The 27,915-nt window shown below is 49.2% G+C and overlaps 2 protein-coding genes across 9 annotated transcripts in view; both read right to left on the minus strand.

Moving 5' to 3' along the window:
- LOC113903637 (ankyrin repeat domain-containing protein 26-like) overlaps positions 1 to 14,365 on the minus strand; it is a 221,593-nt gene extending 207,228 nt beyond the window's left edge. Inside the window, exons 1-4 of one of the 8 annotated variants that reach the window (XM_027560112.1) lie at positions 14,268 to 14,365; positions 12,150 to 12,486; positions 1,943 to 2,057; positions 1,534 to 1,707 (exon numbers count right to left, since the gene is read on the minus strand). In XM_027560112.1, coding sequence (XP_027415913.1) covers positions 1,534 to 1,707; positions 1,943 to 1,948 — 180 coding nt within the window. In that variant the 5' untranslated portion in view covers positions 1,949 to 2,057; positions 12,150 to 12,486; positions 14,268 to 14,365. Of the gene's footprint in view, positions 1 to 1,533; positions 1,708 to 1,942; positions 2,058 to 6,710; positions 7,326 to 12,149; positions 12,487 to 14,267 lie in introns of those variants that run through there. The other 7 variants (XM_027560115.1, XM_027560113.1, XM_027560110.1 and 4 more) reach the window with 7 other exon arrangements.
- A 1,476-nt stretch (positions 14,366 to 15,841) lies between these two features.
- Positions 15,842 to 26,705, minus strand: LOC113903645 (ninein-like protein). Its single transcript, XM_027560130.1, has 5 exons — positions 26,397 to 26,705; positions 25,307 to 25,376; positions 19,829 to 19,987; positions 19,033 to 19,146; positions 15,842 to 16,036 (listed from the first exon to the last, which is right to left on the minus strand). The coding sequence occupies exons 2-5, from the start codon at positions 25,325 to 25,327 to the stop codon at positions 15,857 to 15,859; spliced, it is 474 nt and encodes a 157-aa protein (XP_027415931.1). The 5' UTR covers positions 25,328 to 25,376; positions 26,397 to 26,705; the 3' UTR covers positions 15,842 to 15,856.
- Between the last annotated feature and the right edge of the window lie 1,210 nt (positions 26,706 to 27,915).

Genomic DNA, 27,915 nt, shown 5'->3' on the forward strand with positions numbered 1-27,915 from the left:
ACCTTTAACAAGTGCAGTGTTATCACAAATACCAGCCATAAACACATAAAGGAATGCTTTACTCTCTAATGCTTGAGAAATATCATGATTAAAGTGAAATCTTAGACAGTTTGGTTTCTTCAAAATACTTTCACTCAGGGAAGGCTGGAGCTTCCAAACATGGAAAACTGAGCCCACCTGTGAGAGTGGAGGGAGTTCCTCGTGGGGCTGAAGAGGCCAGACTTCACATGCTTCCTGAAGAAAGAGCAGGAGGGGCAGCTCCCCAGGCACAGCTGCCACCCTGCGGAGCAGCTCCCCGGGGGCTGAGCGTGGAAGACCCCGAGGGGTACCTGGTGAACCAAGTGGTCACCAGCACAAGAGAACGCCCTTGCTGGGTGTCAAACATGACCTGACCCGCCTGGCTGGATCTCAGAACCCGGGGTCCTGGAGGGCTCAGCGCTCCAGGTCTGCTGCCTCCCGGGCCCACTTGCACTCACCCAGCTCCCCCTGCTGGGCACTGGGTCTCCTTCCTCCTCTGCCCACCCCAGCAGCCCACATTCCCTGAGCCCCTGTAAACAGCCAGTGCCCATATCACTTCACTCCCCTCAGGCCTTCACTTCCTGTGGGCTCAGAGCCCACCACCCACTCCCACGCATGTTCTAATGGGAAAGCCTTCCTTCTAGGGTAGAAGGGTGGCTGGCAGACAGAGCTCTGCCTTTCTGGGGGCACCGACTTTTTTCACCCCCGCCCCCTGACTCGGGTTTGGAATTGTTTTTCCATGGTTACAGGGCCTCATGGACACTATTCAAGTCAGGGAATGTTTAACAGGAGGATTCCTACGTGCTGTTTCTCACAAGTCCTTTGTTTCTTTTTAAGCGGAACAGCACGCTGCTCCCAGGAACTGGGGTCATTGTGTGAGACAGGCTTGAATCTCCTTTAGTAAACATCTCTTTACGACAAAACTGGTTAGTCTCGATCCCCTTTCTTGAGATACGGATTGTCTCCTGAGCTTGTGACCATCATCATCCCTTGTTCCCTTGGTAACGGCTACTGTACCTTTGGTTTTCTGATCTTTATCATTGACGAAAGAAACTTCTTGTACTACAGCCTATATATACTCACAGAAAAATCATTAAAGCACCTTTGCTCCATCAGAGCTTGGGTGCCCTGTGTCTGTCTGTCTTTCTCTCTCTCTCCCCGGCTGATTCCTTGGAGCGCAGAGACCCGTCTTGCTCACTCTCCTGCCCGGGCTTCTAAGACTCTCTCGAGAAGGCGCCCTGTGCCTTCACCCCACCTCGAGAGGGCGCCCGGTGCCTTCGTGAGAGACGCAAGTCCTGTCTCAAGGACTTTATTGGTTTTCTGCGTAAACCAGGGAGTATTGGCCTCTTTCTTTCTCTCACTTTCTTATCGTCGCCTCCAGACGGCCAGGTTCCGGTCCATTAAAGGACCTCAACAATTCGGTTTACCTATTTACATACTGTTGTAAATAAAACACTTGTAGATTAAAAAAAATGCTTCACAAACACTTGGTAAATAAAGTTAGGTGACTGATACCTTGTTCCTGGCTTCTATATCGGCGTCATAGGAAAGCAGCTTTGCTGCGAGTGATAAATTCTGGCAAAAGACAGCGTAGTGGACAGCGGTGTTGCCACAGACGTCCATGACATTTGGGTCAGCACCATGCTCCAGCAGAAGAGTCGCACACTCCTCCTCTTGGCATTCTACGGCCTGTTAGTGTTGTGCCAAGAAACAGAGTGTAAATTCTAGGAATTCATGTATACCTGTGGCGGATTCATTTTGATATTTGGCAAAACTAATACAATTATGTAAAGTTTAAAAATAAAATTAGCAAAGTAAACAGGCCACAAGCTTCACCAGTTTGCTATATTTCAATGAGATAAATTCACTTTTAGTCTCAGGAAATCACACCCATCTCCTGTGGACACGGTTCGCTGCCCCATACCTTCATCAGCGCTGTCCTCTTTTCATTGTCACAGAGGTTAAGCAGGCATTTTCTCTCCAGGAGGAGAGTGACCACCGCTGAATGGCCATTGGCACAGGCCAAGTGGAGCGCAGTCCTATGAAAGCAAGAGCAATGTTTAGGAAACCCTAGTGTTACTGTTTCAAAGCAAACAATCGTTCCTGTGATTGAAAACATTCAATAGCATGCTATTCCTATCACTCTAAAACAAATGTTTCGTTTTCTTCTGGAGAAAGAACAGTCTATATTCGCTTTAGCTCTTCTTACCACAGTAATGAAAGAACCATCTACTTGAGTAGAACGAGCATGACCTAGAGATTCAGCTCAACTTGGGTTTGTATTTGACTTTCACTCTGTCACTCATTAGCCGTTGCTCAGCCTCTCTGTGCCTCAATTTCCTCATCAACAGAATGGAGAGGGAGTAGTAGTTATCTCACAGGGCAGCACTGTGATGCTTACATGAGAGCCATGCAAAGGGTGCAGAACCATTTCTGGCAGATAACAGCTCAGTAACTGTTAGGTCATATTATCATATTTATTGCTAGTACTACTAGTTTACAAGGACAACATCTCAATAAAGTCAAAGGATATGACACCTCCTTTGCAGATATATTTTGAGTATTAGAGACAACATTGTACTTCGGTGATTCTAATATGCTCATTTTCTCACATTTTAACATCTCTGACATTGGAATATAATTTATAATTCACAGACTTTACAAATTGTAGAATTTTTGTTTGTCCATTTCTCTTTTTTCCTGTTGGTCTAATTCCCATGAGGTGTTTTCATCTAAGTCTGCTTTAGAGATGATGTATAATATATATTATTATATAACACAGGTGTACGACACAGTGATCCACAATTGTTAAAGGTTATACTGCATTTAAAGTGACTATAAAATATTAGCTATATTCCCCATGTTGTACAATAAATCTTTGTAGCTTGCAGGATTTTAGTTCCCTCACCAGAGATCGAACCCTGAGCCCAGAGCAGTGAGTCTTAACCACTAGACTTCCAGGAAATTCCCAAGATTCCCTTGACTTCTGAAAAGGCTGAAAGTTGTCACAGGATACCAATCCTCACAAAAAATGCTAAAACAAATTGAAAGTGCCAAATTATTTTTATCTGTGCCACATCCCTATGGAATATGGAATGAAGCAGGGCAAAGACTAATAGAGTTTTGCCAAGAGAACGCACTGGTCATAGCAAACACCTTCTTCCAACAACACAAGAGAAGACTCTACAAATGGACGTCACCAGATGGTCAACACCGGAATCAGATTGATTATATTCTTTGCAGCCAAAGATGGAGAAGCTCTATACAGTCACCAAAAACAAGACTGGGAGCTGACTGTGGCTCAGATCATGAACTCCTTATTGCCAAATTCAGATTTAAATTGAAGAAAGTAGGGAAAACCACTAGACCATTTAGGTCTGACCTAAATCAAATCCCTTATGATTATACAGTGGAAGTGAGAAATAGATTTAAGGGACTAGATCTGATAGATAGAGTGCCTGATGAACTATGGACTGAGGTTCGTGACATTGTACAGGAGTCAGGGATCAAGACCATCCCCATGGAAAAGAAATGCAAAAAAGCAAAATGGCTGTCTGAGGAGGCCTTAGAAATAGCTGTGAAAAGAAGAGAAATGAAAAGCAAAGGAGAAAAGGAAAGATATAAGCATCTGAAAGCAGAGTTCCAAAAAGTAGCAAGGAGAGATAAGAAAGCCTTCCTCAGGGATCAATGCAAAGAAATAGAGGCAAACAACAGAATGGGAAAGACTAGAGATCTCTTCAAGAAAATTAGAGATACCAAGGGAACATTTCCTGCAAAGATGGGCTCGATAAAGGACAGAAATGATATGGACCTAACAGAAGCAGAAGATATTAAGAACAGGTGGCAAGAATATACAGAAGAACTGTGCAAAAAAAGATCTTCATGACCAAGATAATCACGATTGTGGGATCACTCACCTAGAGCCAGATATCCTGGAATGTGAAGTCAAGTGGGCCTTAGAAAGGATCACTACGAACAAAGCTAGTGGAAGTGATGGAATTCCACTTGAGCTATTTCAAATCCTGGAAGATGATGCTGTGAAAGTGCTGCACTCAATATGCCAGCGAATTTGGAAAACTCAGCAGTGGCCACAGGACTGGAAAAGGTCAGTTTTCATTTCAACCCCAAAGAAAGGCAATGCCAAAGAATGCTCAAACTCCCACACAATTGCACTCATCTCACACGCTAGTAAAGCAATGCTCAAAATTCTCCACACTAGGCTTCAGCAATATGTCAACCATGAACCATGAACTTCCAGATGTTCAAGCTGGTTTTAGAAAAGGCAAAGGAACCAGAGATCAAATTGCCAACATCCGCTGGATCATCGAACAATCAAGAGAGTTCCAGAAAAACATCTACTTCTGCTTTGTTGATTATACCAAAGCCTTTGATTGTGTGGATCACAATAAACTGAGAAAAATTCTGAAAGAAATGGGAATACCAGACCACCTGACCTGCCTCTTGAGAAACCTATATGCAGGTCAGGAAGCAACAGCTAGAACTGGACATGGAACAACCGACTGGTTCCAAATAGGAAAAAGAGTATGTCAAGGCTGTATATTGTCACCCTGCTTATTTAACTTATAGGCAGAGTACATCATGAGAAACTCTGGCTGGAAGAAGCACAAGCTGGAATCAAGATTGCTGGGAGAAATATCAATAACCTCAGATATGCAGATGACACCACCCTTATGGCAGAGAGTGAAGAGGAACTAAAGAGCCTCTTGATGAAAGTGAAAGAGGAGAGTAAAAAAGTTGACTTAAAGCTCAACATTCAGAAAACTAAGATCATGGCATCTGGTCCCATTACTTCATGGCAAATAGATGGGGAAACAGTGGAAACAGTGTCAGACTTTATTTTGGGGGGCTCCAAAATCACTGCAGATGGTGATTGCAGCCATGAAATTAAAAGACGCTTACTCCTTGGAAGAAAAGTTATGACCAACCTAGATAGCATACTGAAAAGCAGAGACATTACTTTGCCAACAAAGGTCCGTCTAGTCAAGGCTATGGACTTGCCTGTGGTCATGTATGGATGTGAGAGTTGGACTGTGAAGAAAGCTGAGTGCTGAAGAATTGATGCTTTTGAACGGTGGTGTTGGAGAAGATTCTTGAGAGTCACTTGGACTGCAAGGAGATCCAACCAGTCCATTCTAAATGAGATCAGTTCTGGGTGTTCTTCGGAAGGAATGATGCTAGAAACTCCAATACTTTGGCCACCTCATGTGAAGAGTTGACTCACTGGAAAAGACTCTGATGCTGGGAGGGATTGGGGGCAGGAGGAGAAGGGGATGACAGAGAATGAGATGGCTGGATGGACGGAAAGAGTTGGAGTGAACTCTGGGAGTTGGTGATGGACAGGGAGGCCTGGCGTGCTGCGATTCATGGGGTTGCAAAGAGTCGGACATGACTGAGCAACTGAACTGAACTGATTGAAATGAACTTTCAGGTTTTTTTTCTTTTCTTGTTTTGGTGCCGAAACCCAGGAAACTCCAGAATTGTTGCCTTTGAAACCATTCTTAGAGAGGTCTCTGGGGTGGGATATGTGTATTCTTACAACTGATTTATGATGTTGTACAGAGGAAACCAACACAACATGGTACAGCAACCACCATCCAACTAAAAACATTAAGGTGAATGAACAGCAGAACTAGAAAAAATGGTCTTTGTCAGCACACACAAATGTATAGATAGGAATTTCAGTTTTCTTCTGGTACTTTTCTCACCCTGTGTATTTAAAATTTTTGATCTATACTCCCTCTGAACTTTTTGGTGAGATAAAAATCTAGTTACTTTTCTCTAAATAGTTACCAGGCTATTTCTCTACCATCTACACATAATTTATCTTTCTAATAGAAAATGTCATCAAGAAATTTTTATATCTAAAAGGGCAAATCTTTGTCTACTATACAAAACTTTCAATTTCATCAGAATTAAAGACAGCATGTGTAACCCAAAATCTTTAAAACCACGATGTTTATTTGGTTTAAATATGGAAAAACCATAGATCCTAAGAAAATGTCCTCTTAGTCAAAGGCACAGCCAGCTTCCTACTTCCAAGCTGTCTTCTAAGGTCCTTCAGCAAGGAACCTATACACCTAAGTGTATACTGATATAAAATGGATATTGCATTGTATCTGAAGGATTTTTAACCCAGAAGTTGACCTGTCATAGGGATTATTTTTCTTACTATGCAGTTTTCTGTAATACATAACATTATGGTATAAAAATGTGTACATTAAATGCCAACATCATCAAAAATCTGTCCACTGCCAATATCCACAATGGACGATCCATGGGAAGAAGAGTTTTCATAAATCACATGAGAAAAACAGGGTGAGAGCCAGGGAGTTCCAGAAGATTTCTTGAGAGCTATAGAACTTGAGAGTTCTTACTCATGAGTACATCATGCTAACACATGCATAACAACAAAGGAAGAGGAGGAGAAGGAAGGACAAAAAAAGATGCTTTTCATGTTTCATTTCAGTTCTGTGATTACTGTCATTCAGTTAAATCACTTTAAAACTACCAGTAAAGTGCTCTGTAAGGGGAATTATAAGAGGGTCCGAAACCAGCTAAGGCTTTTGCAGCCTATCAAGTCTATGGGGCGCTGGATCCCACAAAGGTGTCTGCAAGCCTTAGAGGGGAAACTCACAGGAGGGAGCCCTGCCAGGCCCTTCCTCCCCACTTACCTGTTCTTCTTGTCCCTGTCGTTCAGGCCATTCTTTCCGAGCAACAGAACCAGCTGCACTTTGGCTACGTTGCCTACGCTGGCAGCTTTGTGGATCTTTTTGAGGTCCCTGTCTCGGATGTGGTACCCGGGCTGGAAGCTGGTTCTACGATGACCTCTGTCTCTCCCCAGGCTGATGGAGGAGTCTAAGGGCGACTCGCCCTTCTTACTCCTGAAGCCAAAAATCTTCTTCATCGCAGAGCCTATGGGCTCCAAACACACCTCACCTCCCCCTCGGCTCTTCACAGTCCCCTAAACCCAACACAAGCACTACAGGGAAGCCAGAGCCGTCCCGCCACAACCTCCCAGCTGGGAAGCTCAACGGTTTGGAATCTTTCATCCCAGAATGATTGTTGCTAAGCGACACCTCTAAACACATTGCCCGTGTGCCAGAATGCCCAGTGTGCATGTGCAAGAACTGGAAGTGCATTTTTCAAAAGAAGCAAACAATATCAATAAACCCTTACCTAAGGGAAGAAGGAGAGGAAACGGAAATAACCACAGAAAGGAAGGTGACATTACAACAGATACCTCAGAAGTAAAGAAGCATAATCATAAGGGGACGTTATTATTGATGAACAGTTACAAATTGGAAAACCTAGAAGAAATAGATAAATTCTGAGAAACATACACCCTGTCAAGACTAAAACAAGAAAAAAGAGAAAAACCTCAACACTCCAGTAACAAATAAAGAGATTCAAATATTAATTTAAAATAAAATCCCAAAAGTTAAAAGCTTAGGACCAAATGGCTTCAAAGCTCAATTCTACCAACATTCAAGTAAGAATTAAAAGTAAGACTATGCATAAAAAACACTTGAAAAAATTTAAAACCCATTCATGATAAAAAAAAAACTTCAATAAAATAGAAATTTCCTCAATTGAGGAAATTTCCTCAAGGCCATTTATGAAAAGCATGAAAAGTGAAAGTGATAGTCACTCAGTCGTGTCTGACTCTTTGTTATGCCATGGACTATACAGTCCATGGAATTCTCTAGGCGTGAATATTGGAGTGGGTAGCCTTTCCCTTCTCCAGGGGATCTTCCCAACCCAGAGATAGAACCTAGGTCTCTCGCAACACAGGCAGATTCTTTACCAGCTGAGCACCAAGGAACCCCAAGAATACTGGAGTGGGTAGCCACCTCTTCTCCAGTGGATCTTCCTGACCCAGGAATCAAACCAGGGTCTCCTGCATTGCAGGTGGATTCTTTACCAACTGAGCTAACAGGGAAGCTAGTCTACTTGGGAAAACAGCGTCTGATAGTAGGAAAAGCAGGGACCAAGAGGCTTTGACCAGGATGGCTCCCATCGTTAAAAAGAAAAAAGCCCTCTGTCCTGTGGCTGATTCATGCTGATGTTTGGCAGAAACCAACACAATACTGTAAAGCAATTGTCCTTCAGTTAAAAATAAATTAAAAAAAAAAAAAAAACACCTCTCCCTCAGCTATGCTGCCCCCTTTACCTGCAGCCTCAAAGGTGCTCAACCCACAACCAAACACCCTGAAGGAGCTGCCCAGCCTCACTCCTCCTCGACACAGCCTAGATTCTGCGCCCTCACTCTGGAATTGTTCTCTTTGCCACCGGAGCTGAAATCAAATGGCTTGCCTACAGGTGAAGGGAGAGAGCTCTCAGCACTTCAGGTCACAGGTGCTAGATGGTAAGGTTCAAAGAAAGCTGCCAGTAACGTTACCGGGGTATAAACATCACATGGTGAGGCCACGAGCTGGATCCTCACTGGAGGGAAAAAGAGCTCAAGACCCTCAGTCCCTGATCTGTCCCCACAGATGGGGAGGGGGGCAGGTTGGCATGCATACAGTCATAGGCTGTTGTCACTTCCCGGCAGGGAGGGGACTCCTGCCCTGTGTCTGTGCGGCTGACCCACTGTGCTCTGATTAAACGTATCCCAGGTGTGGAGAATGTTCAACCTACCTCAGTCTGGCTCCCAGGAAAGAGCAATGAGCTTTTTTCTCTTCCCGGGTGGTGGCTGAGGCTGGGAAGAAGCAGGAAACACACATTTGCTCAAGAACACATCCTGATCTAAACTCACAGTGTAGCGTCAGCCTCTCATTTCTGATACTGCAGGACAGGCAACAGCCAACCTGAAAGGTGGTGAAATTGGCCCAGGTCTGAACCTGGGTGTGTGTGGGGTGGAGAGAGAGGATTCTTTATCAGGGACACGGATGGGCCCTGGGGCTGTTTTCAGCCCGTGAATGAGGCTGAGGGATGGAAGAACTATTTGTCCAGGATCGAGGTAAGTGCAGCCAGCAGCTCCAAGCAGTCCTTGGGCTGCTCTGTCCACATCTGCTCCCTGGTTAGTTTCTGAAGCTGTCAGAGCACAAGAAAGCTGTCTAAAGGAAAGTGGGATGCTGGCATTCAGATGCTTAAATAAACCACATCTGTTGCAGGGCAGAACCCAAGGGCCATGTCTGGGCCCTCAGCTTTGAGAAGAGAGATCATAGTCGTATGTGGATAAGACAAAGCTCGGGATGCTGGAATCCTTTTGAATTATTACTCTGGCTCTGCCCCTAAATGAGCCTCAGATATTTCAACCAATTTATTTTCTCCATTTCTCTATGGATCCATGTATCTATATCCTTCCTACTGTGACCTCAGCCTGCAAATTAGACTGTTTGCCTGGGGAGGGAGAGGGATAGCTCTCACCCAGTACTGATTTGGCACTAATATAAACTAACCCCCACAGTGATAAAGAAAAACCAAGGGGTGCAGCAGAAGGAGTCAGATTTTGGTGGCAGGCAGGCCATGCATGTGCAAATCCCAGCTCAAATATTAAGTTTAAACCCCCAGCCTCAATTGTCTCATCCAACTTTATGAAGTTGTGGGTGTTGGAGGCTATCACGTAGAGTGAAGGGGCATTTTGTTAAGCGTACACGCGGCAGCGGTCACTACTCTTGTTCATTTGTGCATGATCACTGTTTCTGCAGAAGCAGGGAAGCACTGTCACTAGGTGGGGTGCTAGTCTAGTAAGGGTGGACATTAGGTATAATCGAGGCAAGGCTGGGGAGGAAGGAGGGGTCCAGCTGCTCTGGAGAGAGGGCAGGAGGCAGTGGGCCTGGACAGGTGGGCACCAGGCCCCAGACCCCAGGATCGTGAGTAGAGGAAGGCTAATGATGAAGGTCCTCGACTGAAGAGGAGCACAACTCAGGCCTAAACACATCTGCCTGGACAAGACAAAGTACCGGTGGACCAGGGCCAAGGAATGCGCTGCTGGGGAGGGGACAGAGGGGACCCATCTCCCTGGTTCCTCCAGCAGAGGGTGAGTAGCTGCTCCCCTCGGAAAGGTTAAGTAACCTCACCAAAGTCACTCAGACAGTAAGTGATGGACCCAAGGTTGAAAACTCAATTGTCTTTCCTACTGTGTAGCATGGGGCACTCTGCTCAATGGGATGTGGCAACCTTGGATGGGAAGGGAGTTTGGAATGAACATTGGAGTATGTGTATCTTTTTGAATTATAGTTTTCTCCAGATATATGCCCCAGAGTGGGATTTCTGAATCATACAGTAGTTCTAGTATATTTTCAGCTTTTTAAGGAATTTCTATACTGTTCTCCATAGTGGCTATACCAATTCACAGTATTACCAATAATGTAGGAGGGTTTCCTTTTCTCTACACCCTCTCCAGCCTTTATTATTAGTAGACTTTTGGATGATGCCCACTCTGACCAGTGTGATGTGATACCTCATTGCAGTTCTGTCATGCATTTCTCTGATAATTAGTGATGCTGACCATCATTTCATGTGCCATCATTTCATGGCAATCTGTCTATCTTCTTTGGAGAACCGTCTACTAACGTCTTCTGCCCATTTCTATTTTTTATTTTTATTTATTTGTGTTGCCCATTTCTAAATTGGGTTTTTGGTTTTTTATTTTTATTTTTTTGACATAGAGCTACATTTGTATATTTTGGAGATTAATCCCTTGTCAGTTGCTGCCTTTGCAAATATATTTTCCCTGTTAGTTTTTTGTTTTGTTTCCTTTGGCGTGCAAAAGCTTTTAAGTATAATTAAGTTCCCTTTGTTTCTTTTTATTTTTCAGTATTCAAAGACATGGATCAAAAAGGATAGTTCTGCGGTTTATGTCAGAGTGCTTTTTTTTTTTTTGGCCGTGCCATGCGACTTGTGGGATCCTAGTTCCCTGACCGGGGATCGAACTCAGGCCCACAGCAGTGAAAGTGCCAAGTCTTAACCCTTGGACTGCCAGAGAATTCCCTCAAAGTGTGTTCGGCCTATGATTTCCTCTAAAAGTTTCCATTTAGGTCTTTGATCCATTTTGAGTATACTTTTGTGTATGGTATCAGAGAATGTCCTAATTTCATTCTTTCACTGTAGCTGTCCAGATTTCCCAGCACCACTTATTGAAGAGGGTTTTCTCCACTGTCCATCCTTGCCTCCTTTGTCATAGGTTAAGCGACCAGAGTTGCATGGAGAGAAGAGCCCACTTTATGTTGTTGAGTCCTCCTACCCCAGATCTGATCTTTCCATCTATTCCCCCGGTTTAAGGCTTTTCTCATTCAAGCAGGGACAGTAAATGTGCAGACAGACGGAGCGGAGGGGGCGTGCAGCAGCTTCAGGAGAGCGGAGGCCACCAGGACAGGGAGAGAGGTTGGCTGCAGTAGAACAGGGACTGGGCCTCTGTCCAGGATGCTGTAACAACGTCCTTAACACACCTGCATGTTCATGTAGTGCATATGAGTGCTTCCTATAGAACTATTTTTCTCTATCTCTGAAATATTTTAGTTTAAAAAATATCTAGAAGTTAATCGGTTTTAATAGAAAAGGATTTTATTGCAAATACAGTGACTTCATATTACAGTAGTTTATTCTGATAAACCAAATGACCATACTTTATGTATATTTTGGATATAAAACTATACTTTTTCCCTTTTTTTTTTTTAAACATATCATACACTTTCCAGTGTGGTGACATTTCAATGAGGAAAAGATTGCATTCACAATGGATACCATCCTCCCTGAGTCCACAGCCCTAAAATACCAGCACTGTCTAGACTCCCTCGTGGTGGAACAGGCCCTGACAAAAAGGCTTCCTTCCTCTATCCCTTATCGCCAGCTGAAAGTCACAGAAAGTACATTTCTGGAGTGTCTATATCAATCCACCAACGAGAATGCCAGTGACTAAACCCATAGCACTAACAGTGCAATGGTAAAACTATAGAGCCCTGACTTTGCATTTGAATCTCTGTAGCCAAGGTCAGAAGTGCAACATTAAAATTGCTTTATTTTACCATTTACCTTGCTGGGAACCCCATAATCTGTTTTGCTTGTCAGTAGCAAAATTAGGAATGTAACTCTGGAAGTTACCCAAGGACCACTAAAAAAAGAAGTAGTCTTTTCCAACCTGTTTCCCCAGCCTCTGGCACACAGACCTTCATTAAATGCTTGTGAGATAAACAGAATCACAATCCTCGTCTATCCAGGGGTGTACAGCCAGTGAGCCACAATAAGTTACAGCGTCACAGTGGTTTACTTTAAAGATGTTCTTTCAAAACGAACTCCAGGAAGAAAAGCAGTCTACACAGCGAGGGATGCTGTAGCAATCTTGCTGAGCAGTTTGCTGAGAGCTCTAACTTTTTCTTCCAAGAATCGGGACTTTTTCTCAGCACCTCGTTGCTTCTCTTCAGTGACTTGAAGCGCTTTTGTCAGGTGAGCATTTTCCACATAGAGCTCCTTGAGCAGCAGATCAGATCGGCTGTTCTTTTCAAACTGGAGAGGGGAGAAAGCCACAGTGTACTGCACGTCTAACGCAGCCACGCCACGCCACCAGCTCTCCCTTCCTATTCCTCCACACGCGTTCAGACTAGTTTGGGGAACCTTACAAATCAGAGACATGTTGGATGTAATGACAGGTTTTGTTATCCTGGCATGAGAGAGGAAACTGACGAACTATGTGGTAGAGAAAATTTAAGCCAACTTTGTACAAACTGATGTATCACGAAATGAAGACAAGACCCAAATCTGGAGGCCTCCAAAAATCAATGAGGAAACTGTCAAGAGTACCCAAATGATGGCCTTATCTCAGTGCGCTCTGCAGGCCCACCATGCCAGCCGGGACGCACCGAGGCACCTTGGGTGCCACCCACACGACACCGACAGGGGCTTCAGCGATGAGGACACAGGATACACTAGTCAAGATGCAAAGACGCAGGGGTCCCGGCTTTGGGCTTTGAAAGTCCGCGCTGAAGCCACTCACTCAAGTAGCTACCGAGCAGCTCGGCGGGCCAGTGCTGCCCGGCCACGGCCCTGCTCCCACAGGCACGTGTTCTAACAGGAGCCAGCAGAGCGCGCAGTGTCAGGTGGCGTGTTAACAGAGAACCCAGGCGGGGGACACACGGCTGAGCCTGAGGTGCACAGAGACCTGAAAGAAGCATGGAGGACGCGCGGGCGGCTGCCTGACGCAAACCTCCCGGGCAGAGGCCGGCGCATGCGCGGTGGCAGGAACAGCCAGGAGGCCCGTGAGGAAGGCAGGGCCGCCACGCTGGCTGGGCGAGGGGCCGAGGGGAGGGGGCCAGGTCCTGCAGGATCTCGAGGCCACCGGAGAAGCCACTGTCTACTCTGAGGCAGGCCGCAGCTCCAACGTATCTAAGGAAGACTGCTGCTGCTGAGGGGCTGGCAGAGGAGACGAGGAGCCCAGCTGTCAGGACCCAAAAGACGGGGCACGGGGTGCGCGATGGGAACTCTGCTCCGCACCGAGGGCCGCGCTGAAGAGCCAGACGGGCCCCTGGGTGGCCGGGCGGCTGGGAGCAGACAGCGCTGAAGGGGGCCTGTCAAGGCAGCAGAGAACTCGCTGGGAGCACCGGGCTCCGGAAGGCGGTGCTGAGGAGACCGGAGAGGGGCGGCAGAAGCGGGGCTGGGCGAGCTGAGCGCACAGCCATTTCTCTGGGACCTTCTGGTCTTACGGGGACACAGCCCAAGTCACAACTGAGAGGAGGGGAGAGGGGCTGGGGGTCAGAGGCAGAGCGGAAGGGCCCCCCAGACAGGGAGGGGGGAAAGGCGGCAGTTGGGACAGTCAACCCCTACCCGCCCCCTCCCCCAGCATGTAGGAGCCTCAAGATTTACTTGGGGTTGAGGTTTTACCAAGAGTGACTGGGGGTAGGGGGTCACCAGGAGTCTGATGATTGGGAAGGAAAGTGAGGACCCAGGGACGGAAAAGGTTGGAGGGCGGTGGTGCCGGCAGGGCAGGGGCTACACAGGTGGGAGTGGGGGTCTGGAGCAGGCAGCCTGCGTGGAGTGACTCGAACTGGGGACGCGGCTCAGGGCGCTCCAGGTAAACCACATTCGGTCACTGTGGAACTAAGCATTTCCACAGATGCTCACATTTCACTTCCTGGAGCAGCAAGCAGACCTCATAGGACAGCAAGGCCTCTCTCTCCCCTCTCCCTGCCCTCCTCTCCCCTTCTCAGCACTTCCGCAGGACACAGGGTTCTCTGGGGTCCTGTCTCCCTCATTAGCTACCCGGACGCCCAAAGGAGGCGTCCGTCACTCACCTGTTCCTTCAGCTCACCCACTTTCTCTTGGAGGAGCACTTCCATGTTCTTCAGAATCATTTCCACCTCCTCCACCCGCTCTTCTGTTGCTTTCAGCTGCTTTCATGTGCTTCCTGAATAAGAGGAGGTTAGAGATCAACACCAGAGAAGGCAATGGCACCCCACTCCAGTACTCTTGCCTGGAGAATCCCAGGGACAGGGGAGCCTGGTGGGCTGTCGTTTATGGGGTCGCACAGAGTTGGATACGACTGAAGCGACTTAGCAGCAGCAGCAGTGGCAGAGATCAACACGGTACATTGGCTGAAAATGGTGGAAAAGGACCAAGATGGGGGCCGCAAACTGACGCCTCAGGGACAGAGAGATCTGGACGGGATCGCTGGACAGGTGGCAGCTGCCAACAAGAAGCATTAGAACAAATGATGCTGGGTTAATAAGTTGCCTCGTTTGTAAAAATAAAATAAAATAAAAAGAATCATCTCAGGCTTATTTACTTTAGAATGGAAATCAGCTGAAGTGTACAAAATCTGAGTATCTGGCTAACCTTTCATCTATAGGGAGGGATGGTTAGAAATGTCTCACAAGCCACAAAGCTGCACTTCTCACTGTAGTGTGAACAGATAAGAGACTCTTTGTCCTAGGATTTTAATCCTAAATGACTCAAAGTTGAGTTTCCCCAATCATGGTAGTCTTTCTAGGGGATCTCTGACTAAATTTCCTTTGTCAATAATCTGTCCTAGCTTAAATGTCTCTCCAGCACAACGTGTTTGCATAATGCTATAAGGCTGTTCTTTGTTAGATTTTGTATTTTACAAATGTCAGATTTTACCCACCTTTCCAATCTTGCACAAATTCCTTCCTCAGGAAGGCACCTAGCCCTCTGCCGCTCCTCACCCTCCCACTGACCCATGAACTTTGAGGACCCAAATGTGCTTCCCCAGGCTCGCACTTTGAGGTGCTCACTCACTGATGCCTGAGAGACTGCTCTGAGGTGGGAACCACTGCCACCAGAGGTTGAAAGAAATGGAAGCACAGAGAGTTGAATCACTCACTCGCTTAAACCACTCGGCTCAGGTGGTGGAGCCAGGATCCAGTCCCCCACAGTGCACGCGCTGAGCCACTGTTCTGCTGCCCTTTTAAGGCAGCAGCTCTGTTTCTGCATGTGAGCCTGGCACACAGCAGGGCTCCCCAAGTCTGTGCTGTCACTGTGCTGATCTCTTGTCCAACCAGCACCCCACACCCCTTGCTGCTTTGAAACATGCCAAGCACAGCCCACCCCAGGACCTTTGCACCTGCCTACACTTCTGAAAAGCTATCCCTGCCCATCCCTCTCTTGTGGCCCTTCTATCACCACCTTTCAGACCTGGAAGCGGGTCATGTGTGTGGCTGGCTACAGACACACACAGCCCAGAAAACAGGCTGGGGGATTCAGGGTCGGCCGCTCAATGCCCACCAGCTCCCAGTGGAAGCCGGGTCCCGTGGCTTCCATAAACATCCCACATGGTGGGAGGGCTGTCAGGCCATCCTCGCCTTGGCACCAGAAAGCCTACTCGCCCTCCCCATCACCCCCAGCTGGCCCCCGAGCCCGGTCCCTACTCACCTGGGCCTCCTCCTGGAGCCGCCGTGCCCCCCCACCGCTCCCCTTCCAGCAGCCGCTGCAGCTCAGCCACTTGGACTGCAGGCACGAGCTGTGCCATCTCCTCCCGCAGCTGCTGTACCCGCTGGGTGTGCTGCGACTGGGCCAGCTGCAGCCTCTGGGTGGCTCCATACAGCTGCCGGGGAAAAGGCACAGCAGTTGTGCGGTGACTGCCCAGAACTAAAGGGTCACCACCAGACACAGAAAACTGCATTTCTACCTGGTAGGCACCCCACAAGGGAAGGGTGTGTCCAGCAGAGCCCACGATTTCTAAAGAGTCCATTTATCTGATGCCCACACTCCATTTCCTGGTAGTTCAGACGGTAAAGAATCCGCCTGCAATGCAGGAGACACGGGATATGTGGATTTGGTCCCTGTGTTGGGAAGATCCCCTGGAGAACGGCATGGCAACCCACTCGAATATTCTTGCCTGGAGAATACCAGGGACAAAGGGCTTGGCAAGCTAAAGTCCATGGGGTTGCAAAGAATCGGATGGGACTGAGCGACTAACACACAGTCCATTCAGGGGCGCTTCTGCACCCTGAGAGCCTGGAAGGCCTGCCTGTAGCCCTCCCTGTGACCTCGTACCAGATCCTGGGAGGATCAAGTTATTCTGTCCTGTTTATCCCCTGGGATCTTTGCTGGGTTTAATTCCTTCAATAATGGGACTCACACCAGCAGCATAGAGCAGCCTCCCTCTAAATGTAGAGCTCATGCTCCTGAGACGGGCTGTGGCCAGGGCCCCGGAGGTGGTTGCACAGCATCTGGAGAGGTGTGGATGTGGACGGACTCGGCCACCTGCTTCCTGGGCACAGAACCCACGGGATCGCTGGCCCAGGCTGCCCAGAGCCTGGCCACTTTCCCTGAACGGAGCGCCTGGGAGGCCATCTAAACACCATTTACACCACAGGCTCTGGCGGCCTCGTCTGGAGCACACAGACCTGCCCTCTGAGACCCCGTGGACGGGGGAGGTGGCGGCTCCACCAGGGGCCCTGCTGAGGGCAGGCAGGGGAGGAGGGCACTGGCCATCCTGGCCGGGCAGGGGTGAAACTGTGAGCCACAGCCCTACTCCCTCACTGGCCTGTGTCACCGTGTCTGAGGGGCCACCCTGGGCAGTTTCCCCAGACAGACCCCCAGAAGCACACCACACACACAGGTCCAGCGGAGCAGCTGCCACGCTCCTGGGATGAAGAGAGGGGAGGAAAGTTCTCACACACCCTCCACCAGACGTAGCCGCCTCCCTGTGGCTTTAGAGCTTCGGATGATCACTATGCAGTCACTCCTGCCCAGGTCTGAGTCCCGCACACCTGCCTGGGTGCCTTGTTGCCTCCTGCAGCCGATGCTCTGCTTAGCCCTGCAGCCTGACCACAGGCCTCACCGTCCACTCTCCTAGGCCAGGAAGTATTCAGCACGGCCCAGCTGAGTGCCCCTGAGGCCCTCCTTGTAAAACAAGGTGTGGGTGGAGAGTGGGCCTGCTCCGGAGAGCCCTGCTCGACCGCCACGTGAGAAGGCAGGATGTCCCCAGAAGAGAAGTGGGGCCCCTGCAGCCAGGAAGCCAGGGCCTCCGTGTTCTGGGTGCTGGGGTGGGGCAATGAGCCCCTCAGACGATGGCAGACCTCTCCACCCTGAATCCAGGCTGGCCCGGCCAAATGTGGGGCAGTGATGCTAAGGAAACCCCTGGCACAGTGCTCAGCAGCCTGGATGCTTGTCTGCCCTTCCTGGGTGCTTGGTTGCCACGCAACAAGGACCCGATGCCACAGAGGGCAGTGCAGGCGCCCCCGCCCACAGCACCCCGGGATGCCGGCCGTGTAAGCTCCCTCTCTGTCGCCTGGCTCCCCTGCTGGCCCTGTGACCTCAGGACCATTCCCTCCTCACGGCTCTGGATGCACCCTCACCTCTGCACCCCTGATGGTCTCTAGATGCCTTGTAAGTGCCTTACTTCTCTCTGCACACTTTCATCCAGGTGTGTTTCGGGGGGTCCTCATCTAACTCACCAAAGGTGACACCAGCTGCCTCACAGCAGCTGCTCCTGCCTGTGACAGCGGCCGAGTGCTGAGCATCCCCCAACCCCAGCGAGCATGGAAGCCTCCGGCAGCCCAGTCCTGCTGCCCATGGGTGGATCTGTCTTCTCCACCTCAAAGGCTCAAACCAGTCCAGCAATTTGTCAAGGTTCCTTTTGCACTACAAACAGGGAAGGGGGCCCCCAGTACACAGAGACACCTTGGAGAAAGTGCCTGCTGACAGTGGGGGGCTGGGCCCACAGGGTCTGCCAGCGCCTCCTAAGACCCTGGACAGGGAGGGGTCCCACATGCAGACAGACCCTTCTGCAACCTGGGCCATCTGAGAAGTGACCTCTCACACCAGGTGTCCACAGCTAAGTCCAGGGGTCAGACCAGGGGCCAGGTGGGGAACCTGGTGCCAGGCTGAGCAGAGACACGAGGCTTAGAGACCCTCTCTCACAGCCCCTTCCCCCTGCAGACCCTGGCTCTCCAAGCGCACCCCATGTCTGAGTCCACCAGGGCCTGAGGCCCTCAGGGCACCTCACACCGTCAGCTCCCTCCTCTCCTCCTGCTCAAGCTCCTCGGAAGAACCAGCCCTGCATCCCAGCACCTCACTCTGGCAGGCACCCACCACCCCTCCTGGGCCCACTCTGCTCACATCTGTGTGTCCCAGCCCGTGAGCTCCCTGCCTCCCCGCTGCTGCATCTCTGAGCCTGGCAGGCATCAGACAAGTGCAGGGCATTGGCAGCACTGCCACACACACATGAACAGGCGTGTGACACCCGGGCTCCACCAGGGCAAGCAGCTGGTCCCCTCGGGGGCTGCTCCGCCCGCGGCCTGGACCTCGGAGGCCACCTTCCGTGTTCCCTGGCTCCTCCACCTGCAGAGGGCACACCCAGAGGTGCTGCTATGCCTGCCTGCCCTCGTGAGGGAACAGGCACAGCCCTTCACACGGTTCACTCGCATTCCACCTGACCCTGGACGGGGCCTGACTGAATCCTCGGCCTGGAGGGCGCCCCCCTAGCTGTGTGGCCTCAGCCAGCCCCGTGAAGCCCTTGGCCGGACTAGTCCCGTGCAGGCTGTCAGAGGCGAGGCTGACTCCCCTCAGCCTGGGACCACCATGCACACTCACCTGGTCCCGACTCTCTTCAAGGGCCTCTCTCAGCTGTGACTGTGCCAGTCTCAGGCTCTGACAGTCCCGAGTCACTCGGTGAAGTTCAAGTTCAAGTTTTTGGATTTGGTTACCCTGTTGTTAAATATCGGTTTCACAAGTATAAGAAGAACACTAGCAACGTGATACGTGCTTAATGCAGAAACTTCAGAAAAGCAAGAATTACAAAATTTAAGTCAGCAGTGACCACAGCACACCCGACATGCTGTATCTCCTGGCCCTTCCTCCACACACACACACATGCTGCCACCACGACATCGTAGGCCATGCTTTCTCTTTTATAATGTCCAGAGCATTAGACACTATTCAAAAATGTGGTTTATAATGGCGGCACCATAATTTACTGACTTAGTCAATACGGTTGATGATTCAAAGCTGATTCCAATTCTGTTGTGCTATTATAAACACCAGAGCAATGAACATATGTTCATCTAAGTCCATACACAATGTTCAGTAAAGTTCCCACAGCAGAATCATGAAGTCAGAGCACACCAACGTTCTTGACCACTCTTGATGTATGTTTTGCCTAATGGCCTTTGGAGAGGTCACCCCAATTTAGGCTCCTATCATCAGGATTTAATTCCTTTCTGCTACTTTCTCTAGAGGTACCAGGCTTTGCAAAAGCTGCTAGAAGTTCACACATTTGTCAGGGCTCGCTTGTGAAGCCCCTTGCTTATTACCTGCAGGCACGTCAGGGCTGTCCCTGGTCTGTTTTAGGCCGGGCTGCCTGCCCCTCCCTGCCCTGCCCGCCATTCACCTGCAGCTCCTCCCGGAGCTCGGCCTCCTCCAGTCTGTGTGTCAGCAGCTGGACGGTGACGGGACTCTTCTCGCTTTGGGTCTGGTGGGTAGAGGCCTCCTCTCCGAGCTGCAGGACCCTGTGGTTGAGCTGGGACAGTTCATCCCTACACTTCTGACTCTGGAACAAACAGGGAGAAAACACAGGTAGGAAAGTTATTTTTTTAAGCCAGCAGCATCCCAGGGGTCCTCAACCAGGGACACTCTTCTCCCCAGGGGATGCTTGGCAAAATTGGAGACCATTTTGGTCATCACAGCTGGGGGTGGGGTTGCTATTAGCAACTAGTGGGTGAGGCACTCGCTCAGCATCCCCAGAGTGACGGGCTCTCAGGCCACCAGGTGGAGAATGAACTGTGATCAATCCCCCAAGAAATAAATGCTGGGCACCAGGAGCACTCACATCCCATCAACATCCCATCACTGCTCTGGAGAACTGGCATGCTTTTCTCGTTTCTCCCACAGTTATTTCTGACATTATCTTATACAAGTTGAAGGAAAAAAAAAAAAACCCAGAACCCTAGCTACACCTGAGGCACATGATTCTCTTAAAAAATCCGATCACTGTCATTAAACACAGCACACTGATGAAATGACCCACTTTGCAGACAGTGGATGCTGGACGCTGGCGGTGCGGCCTGGGATAAATGGCAGCCAGCAGGCGACACAAGGAAGCTCGTTATCGCCAACCGTGTGTCACACGCCTTCACACAAACCATGTTTTGCTCCTCTGCTTTTCCCTAGCAATTGCTCCGGAGGCTGAGGGTCTGAAGCCCTCTGTGCCTCGGAGCAGGGTTCATGCACAGCTAGGCGGATGCATCACTGTCGCCCCAGGGTGGCTGTTCCCACCGTATCAGCCAGGCTCGGGGAGGCAGGCAGCGGTGGGCAGAGGCAGATGGGAACTGCGGGTGTCTCCAGGGTACAGCAGGAGTCTGGGAAACCAGAGGTGACAAACGCACTCCCAGAGTGAGTGGGCGCTCAGCAAGGACACAAGGTCGGCAGGTGAAAACCTACTACGCTTCTATGTCCTGACAGTGAACGTGCAGAGACCCACGAGAAAAACAAAACGCCATTTCCGCTCTGGCCTGGAAAGAGCTTGGAAGTCGGCACTCCCACCCTCCCAGCAAGAACAAAGAAAAAGCTGAGTAACTGAAAGTCAACAACTCTTCTCAGGCCCATCAGAGAACTGAAGTCACAGGGCAAACCAATGCTCTGAAAACCAGAAAGAAAGACAGGCGAAGAGCGTCACAGCTCACCAGGAGCCAGAGGCTGGAGGCCTGAACAAGGTGGCTGCTGTGGGTAGAACCGGGTCCACAAAGTCACCAGTCTGGGGACAAGGCTGCTGGCAGGTAATTCAGGTTAAACGTGCTCGCAAGGTGGGGTCCTAATCCAATGGGACAGTGACTTTATAAGAAGACACAGTGAGAGGGGGCTCCCCACAAGCCTGGAAGAGCCTCACGGGAACCAGGCCGGCCCCGCCTTGACCGTGGCCTTGAGAACCTTGGGACAATAAACCCTGTAGTTGAAGCCGCCTGCTTGTGGCATCTGTATGAGCCTGAGTAGACTAGGACCGCGCCTGTTTTGAAGTACACAGAGCGTTCTGCTCTCTGCCCTCGAGGGAAACCTCCTTCTTTACCAGGCCTGAACCAGCGAGGGGATAGCCAAGTGGAGCCCCCGCCAGCTGTTCTGACCCAGTGTCACTCACTCCTGGACGGGCTAAAATAAGAGTGACAACACCAAGTGTGGACAGGGATGTGGGGCAACTGGACCTGGCAGACGCCGCTGGCGGGAACATTAACTCTTAGTAGCTGCTCTGGAAAACAGCTGGGCAATTTCTTATAAAACTAGACATGTAGCTGCCGTACAGATGAGCAACTGTCTCCTGGGCATCTATCCCGTGAAATGAAGACCATCCACACAAAGACCTGCCTAGAAACGTTCATTGCAGCTTCTGTGATGGCCCAAAACTGGAATCAGCCCAGCCATCCTTTAAAAGGTGAGCATTAAGACAAGCTGGTTCCAAATTGGGAAAGGAGTATGTCAAGGCTGTATATTGTCACCCTGCTTGTTTAACTTACATGCAGAGTACATCATGCAAAATGCCAGGCTGGATGAAGCACAAGCTGGAATCAAGATTGCCGGGAGAAACATCAATAACCTCAGATACGCTGATGACACCACCCTTATGGCAGAAGGCAAAGAGGAACTGAAGAGCCTCTTGATGAAAGTGAAAGAGAATGAAACAGTTGGCTTAAAACTCAACATTCAAAAAACTAAGATCATGGCATCCGGTCCCATCAGTTCATGGCAAATAGATGGGAAAACAACGGAAACAGTCATAGACTTTATTTTCTTGGGCTCCAAAATCACTGCAGATGGTAACTGTAGCCACGAAATTAAAAGGCGCCTGCTCCTTGGAAGAAAAGCTATGACCAACCAAGATAGCATGTTAAAAAACTGACAAAGGTCCATCTAGTCAAAGCTATGGTTTTTCTAGTAGTCATGTATGGATGTGAGAGTTGGACCATAAACAAAGTTAAGTGCCGAAGAATTGATGCTTTTGAACTGTGGTGTTGGAAAAGCCTCTTGAGGGTCCCTTGGACTGCAAGGTGCAGACAGCAACCAGTCCATCCTAAAGGAAGTCAGTCCTGAATATTCATTGGAAGGGCTGATGCTGAAGCTGAAACTCCAATACTTTGGCCACCTGATGTGAAGAACTGACTCATTGGAAAAGACCCTGATGCTGGGAAAGACTGAAGGCAGGAGCAGAAGGGGACGACAGAGGATGAGATGGGGGGAAGGCATCACCGACGCGATGGACATGAGTCTGAGCAAGCTCCAGGAGTTGGTGATGGACAGGGGAGCCTGGCACGCCGCAGTCCATAGGGTCGCAGAGTCGGACACGACTGAGAGACTGAACTGAACTGAAGACGAGCTGTGGGATGTTAACGCCTTGGAATGCCATCCAGTGGCAGGAAGAAACTACTGTGGACACGCAGCAGGGAGCCGTGGTATGTGGAGAGGCAGTCCCAGAGAGCTCATTTGGGATGGCTTCTTGTGTGTCGCTGGAGAAATGGTACAAGTTTGGCTGTCCTCTGTCACTTTCATCAGGAGGCTCTTCAGTTCCTCTTTGTTTTCTGCTGTAAGGGTGCTGTTGGGGCTGAGATAGGTGGGCAGAAAGACAGATGGCGGATGTCGCTGTGAATGAACAATATGAAGGACCTAGTGGCGCTGCAGCTGGGTTGTGGAGACATGAACCTGCACAGGGAATAAAACCGTGTAGACCTGACACCACACGAGAGCATAAGCAAAGCTGCGGGAGCACGTGGACGTTCTGGGTGGTCCCGTGGTTAAGAACCTGCCTTCCGAGGCAGGACACTCGGGTTCCATCCCTGGTTGGGGAACTAAGATGCCACGTGCCGTGGGGCAACGAACCCCTCCCCCAAGAAAAAGAACACCACCACCCCCCCACCCCGCAAAAAAAAAACTGGGGAAGTAAGACCTACGGATGCATCAATGTCAAGAGCTTGACTGTGATGCTCATTAAGGGCTGACTTGCGCCCCCTCACACCCCAATTCAATGTTGAAGCCCAAACCTCCAATCCTGTACAGAGGGAGTGTAGTTGGAGACGGGGTCTTGAAAGAGGTAATTAAGGTAAAACGAGGTCGTATGAATGCAGTATGATGGTGCCCCAATAAGAGATGACGACACAGACGCATCTGAAGGAGGACCACGTGAAGACACAGGCAGGACAGTTGTGTACAAACCAGAGAGAGGCCTCAGAAGAAACCAGCCCCGCCCTGACCTGAACTTCTAACTCCAAGCACTGTGAGGAAATAAACTTGGTTGTGTAAGCCCCTCAGTCTGTGGTGCTTTGCTATGGCAGCCCTAGCATACTAACACAGACACTATACTAAAGTTTAATAAAACGTGGTCCCTGGGGAAACTGGACAGAGTGTATTCCTCTGTAATATATGTCTTACAACCACATGTGAGCCTGCAATTCTCAGTAATAATTTCAATTTAAAAAAAAAATAAAAAAGAATGACACATCCAAGCTGTGTGAAGTGAAGTGAAAGAAGCTCAGTCGTGTCCAACTCTTTGCAACCCCTTGGAATTCTCTAGGCCAGTATACCGGAGTAGGTAGCCTTTCCCTTCTCCAGGGGATCTTCCCTACCCAGGGACCAAACCCAGGTCTCCCGCACTACAGGTGGATTCTTTAGCAGCTGAGTCACAAGGGAAGCCCTCCTAGCTGTGAGCTTGGGTACAAAAGCCAGTAAGAGAGACCAAGTGCAGAAAGCACTTATTCGTGGCGCAAAGGGAGACCAGTGTGGTGGTCAGCGCTAAACAGCGTGAGAAGGGCATTCATGTGCAGGCTAAAGGGGACTGACCAAACAGTAAGTCCATCCACTGAGGATGATGGAGACCAGGCTTTTCACTGCTAGAGGCATAAGTTATAAATACAGAGAGAGAAAGCTAGAACCATCCCTGTGATATTGGAATTTCAGAGTTTGAATTTATGATTTCTAGTAGAGAGGTGTACAAATAAATATACCTGAAACCACATGCATGTGAGCATCATAAATATACACTCCCTAGTTCCACGCACTAACTGTATTCGGACATAGTGATGATCCTGGAGCCGTGAGCACCCCCAGTACCCAAATCTTGGTCTCCACGTACCATTCTGAGCTAAAAGTCACCAAGGATTCCTTGGAGAAGTGGCTGCTTCCAGGGTTGGGGCAAGGGAAGTACCAGATGAACCTGGAATATCATGGGACACTAGAAAGTAAGGAAGTGCTCAAATAATGACCAGGACCTGTCTGGAGGGCCCAGAACTCACCAGGAGGGGGCTCTTATTAGCCAAATCTGGGACAGTTGAGCATGAAAATAAATACTGATGGTAACATATTATAACCCATTAAATAAACAGGGAGAACAACTGGGTGAGAGTTTGATGAAGAACAGGACATTCACATCATCTCAAAGGATTTTCCTATAAAATGTTCCGTAATTACCAAGGGGAAAGTAACTTTGTGAAGAAGCCTGGCCAACAGCACCTGACCAAGAATCTAAGGACGTCACTAAAGCTTGTGTCCCCGGACAGGATAGAATGAGAAGGGGATGTTCCCACATAATCGGAATCCAATTATAAGGAAGTTTTAGACACACCAAAACAACTGCTTATAACCTTCAAAAGCATCAGGTCCTAAGAACAAGGAAAGGCAGACAAGCCACACGAGGTCCTGGCTGTGGCTGACGAGGCTACACCCCGTCATATCCACAGTGATTCCCCAACTTGGAGTGGGAGGGGCTGATGGGCCAGCAACTCTTGTAACTTCCATAAAAATGTTCTGTTTCCTTTCTGCAAGTTTGAGATTATTTCAAAACAATGGAAAAGGGAGGGGGGCATCCGTTTCACACCAGGGGTCAATACTTAACCTGTGTGCGGAGCTCTTCCATCTCAGAGCAGGCCTTTTCCTTGTCTCTCTTTAAAACCTCAATTTCCTTCCTGTTGAAGAAGCAAAGTTAACAGTGTCACTGATGAGTCATTGCTCACCGTGGTCACCGTGGTGCTGGTTTGTGCACCTGTTCTCGATACCCTACAGCCACTGGTTTGTCACTGTCCTGCACTGTTACTGTGCTGGCCCAATTGGATCCCAGCCTGGGAGCCAGAGGAACCCTGCCAGCACTGTAAGAACAAACCCTCCACTACATTCCTCAGTTGCACAGCACATGTTAATCTCTCTCCAGCACGTGGGAGTGCTCTTCACACCCAGAAGCATAATGATCAACACAGCCTTACATTTGCTGACATCTGCTGTCAAAAGGGCCCCAGCACCAAACTTAGGGAAAATGGTTCTTGGAGGGAAGAAACCTTTCAGATTTCAGAATTGCTGTAACGTAACAGTGATCGCTGGGTGACCATCCACTCTGGATTCCACACTTTAATCGTCAGGCACTTTTTATCAAATCAACACCACCTTCTCAGCAGTTTACAGCTGAGCTCATTTGAATTTTATTAAAAAAAAAAAAAAAAGCCAAACCCTTCTTAGATGAGGCTCTGATAGTGAAAGCTGAAATCTACCAACAAGTATCCCTCTACAATACACACAGCTCCTGCCTCAGTGCTCAGGCCCCTGCCCTAGACCCCTGACTCTGACACACTGAAATCAACAGACCAGGAATGAACCGTGGACAACAGCAGGGCTGAAATCATCATCAGGACAAGAAGAAACAGATTCTCCTGGCCCAGGAAGGTTGTAAGAGGCCCTCCTGCCCCTACAGGGATGCAGGATGCCTCCTCTGACCCTTGAGCACGCTATGGAGTATTCTGTAGGACGCCTGAGCCCTCCCGTGCCCATCAAGGCTGGTCGGAGGGCAGCACAGTTCTCTGCTGACTGTTCCTGGAATGTGGGTTATCTGTGAACACGTCCCACTTTCTACAGTAATGCCCTCTGAGCTTCTTCTGTGATGAGCAAACCGTGTCTGGGATGGGTGGCTGGGGTGGGACCCATGAGCTGGCCCTTACCTCTGTGCAGCCTCCGTCCTTTCTGAAGCTTCAAGCTCTTGTTGGATCCTCCCCAGCTCATTTTTCAAGAGCGTGTTTTCTTCAGAAAGCTTTTCCAACTCGATTCTGGATAACAAATTTTTAAAAAGAAAGAAGAGTGGGAATTCCAGGAGCTGGTCACCTGACAGAGTCTGGTCTTGCAATGACCCCCAGCCCCACTTTCCTTCCCTGGATGGGGACACAGGGCACCAGTCCCTCCCTGTATCCAGTGTTAACCTGCTCTGGCTTGCATCTCTCAAGAGATAAGCTACAGAAAAACAAAGCTTTCTTAGCTCCTAAAAGAGCCAGTGACTAGTGTGTTCGGCACCTTGGTTCACTGTGTTTACAGCTGGCCTGTTCCTGCATCTCCTTACCTTCACTGAAATGTCACCGTGCTCACAGCTGGCACCAATGCAAGATGCTGGGTGAGAGTCCTCACAGAGTTGTTGCAAGGAAATCCCCCCAGGGACCCCGAGCACAAAGCTGAGGAACATGAGGACTCAGGAAGCTGAATCCTATGGGGAGTGCCCCCTGTCCTACACCCTGAGGTCAGCACTGGAGGAAACTGGAAAGATGCCCGCGGCAGCGGACGGAGGGTGATCCGATGCAACGTGGAACCTTCAGGAGGGGAAAGCAAGTACTGACAGAGGCTGCCCAGGCCAAGTCTGCCTGGAGCCCTTGGCTTCCGATGCTCTTAGTCTCCCTGGAAGGTAACTCCAGTGATGTGCAACAGATGAGCAACTGACCAATAAAGAGCACGGGGAGGCAGCTTGAAACCCACACCTGCCGCCCAGAAAATCTATCCTTCATATGTGCTGGTGTCACTGACACTTATTCCCCTAAACATTAGGTCTCTACCTGGCATTAGCTTCTGGTTTTTTTCAATCTAAAAGTACTCAAGCACATAACCTCATATGTTTAATATATTATTCTTATAATATCAAGCATAAGTATCTCCTTCATAAGCATAAGTATGATTTCATTTTTCTCATGAGGAACTAAACAGAAAAATTAAGACACAGAAGTCAATGAAGTTTACAAGAAATGAAGGGTTTCAATGAGGAGAGTGATCTCCAATGAGATCTGTATTTTTGAACTGTTATTCAGGCTCCTGGATGGTAAACAAAACTGATTCGAGACAGGTGTGTGTATGTATGTGGGTGGCAGCGGTGTGGGGTTCTGTTTCCATCCTGGACTCTTAATAGATGGATGGCTGCCTTATCCTAGTCCTCCACATTCACCAGATAACCAGAGCCGTGCATAGCTGATCATTTAAGGTGCGGTGTCCTCACAGAAAGTTATAGAAGCCTCCACGGGCCTTAAACAAAAACCCGAATGCTGAAATCAGAGCTGTGAGCAAGCAGCACAAAGATGGGTTGCCCTGAGCGTCACCCTGAGGCCAACACCTACATCGGTGTGGAGAAACCACACCAGGGGTGCGTGTGCTGGGCTGGTTCCCTGGAATAGCTTAAGCGGTCTCAGATTAAGAGGCTCCCAAGTC

Source organism: Bos indicus x Bos taurus, chromosome 13, assembly GCF_003369695.1.
Source record: "Bos indicus x Bos taurus breed Angus x Brahman F1 hybrid chromosome 13, Bos_hybrid_MaternalHap_v2.0, whole genome shotgun sequence".
NCBI classification, from domain to species: domain Eukaryota; kingdom Metazoa; phylum Chordata; class Mammalia; order Artiodactyla; family Bovidae; genus Bos; species Bos indicus x Bos taurus.

Bases quoted from the DNA above. Each gene is read 5' to 3' on its own strand.
- LOC113903645 (XM_027560130.1), bottom strand. From the start codon at position 25,327: ATGGAAGAGCTCCGCACACAG. The intron at 19,988-25,306 runs GTTAAGTATTGA...TGTTTGTTCCAG, and splicing joins TGGAAGAGCTCCGCACACAG to AGTCAGAAGTGTAGGGATGA. The intron at 16,037-19,032 runs GTGAGTGTGCAT...TTTCCCCGGCAG, and splicing joins TTGAAGAGAGTCGGGACCAG to CTGTATGGAGCCACCCAGAG.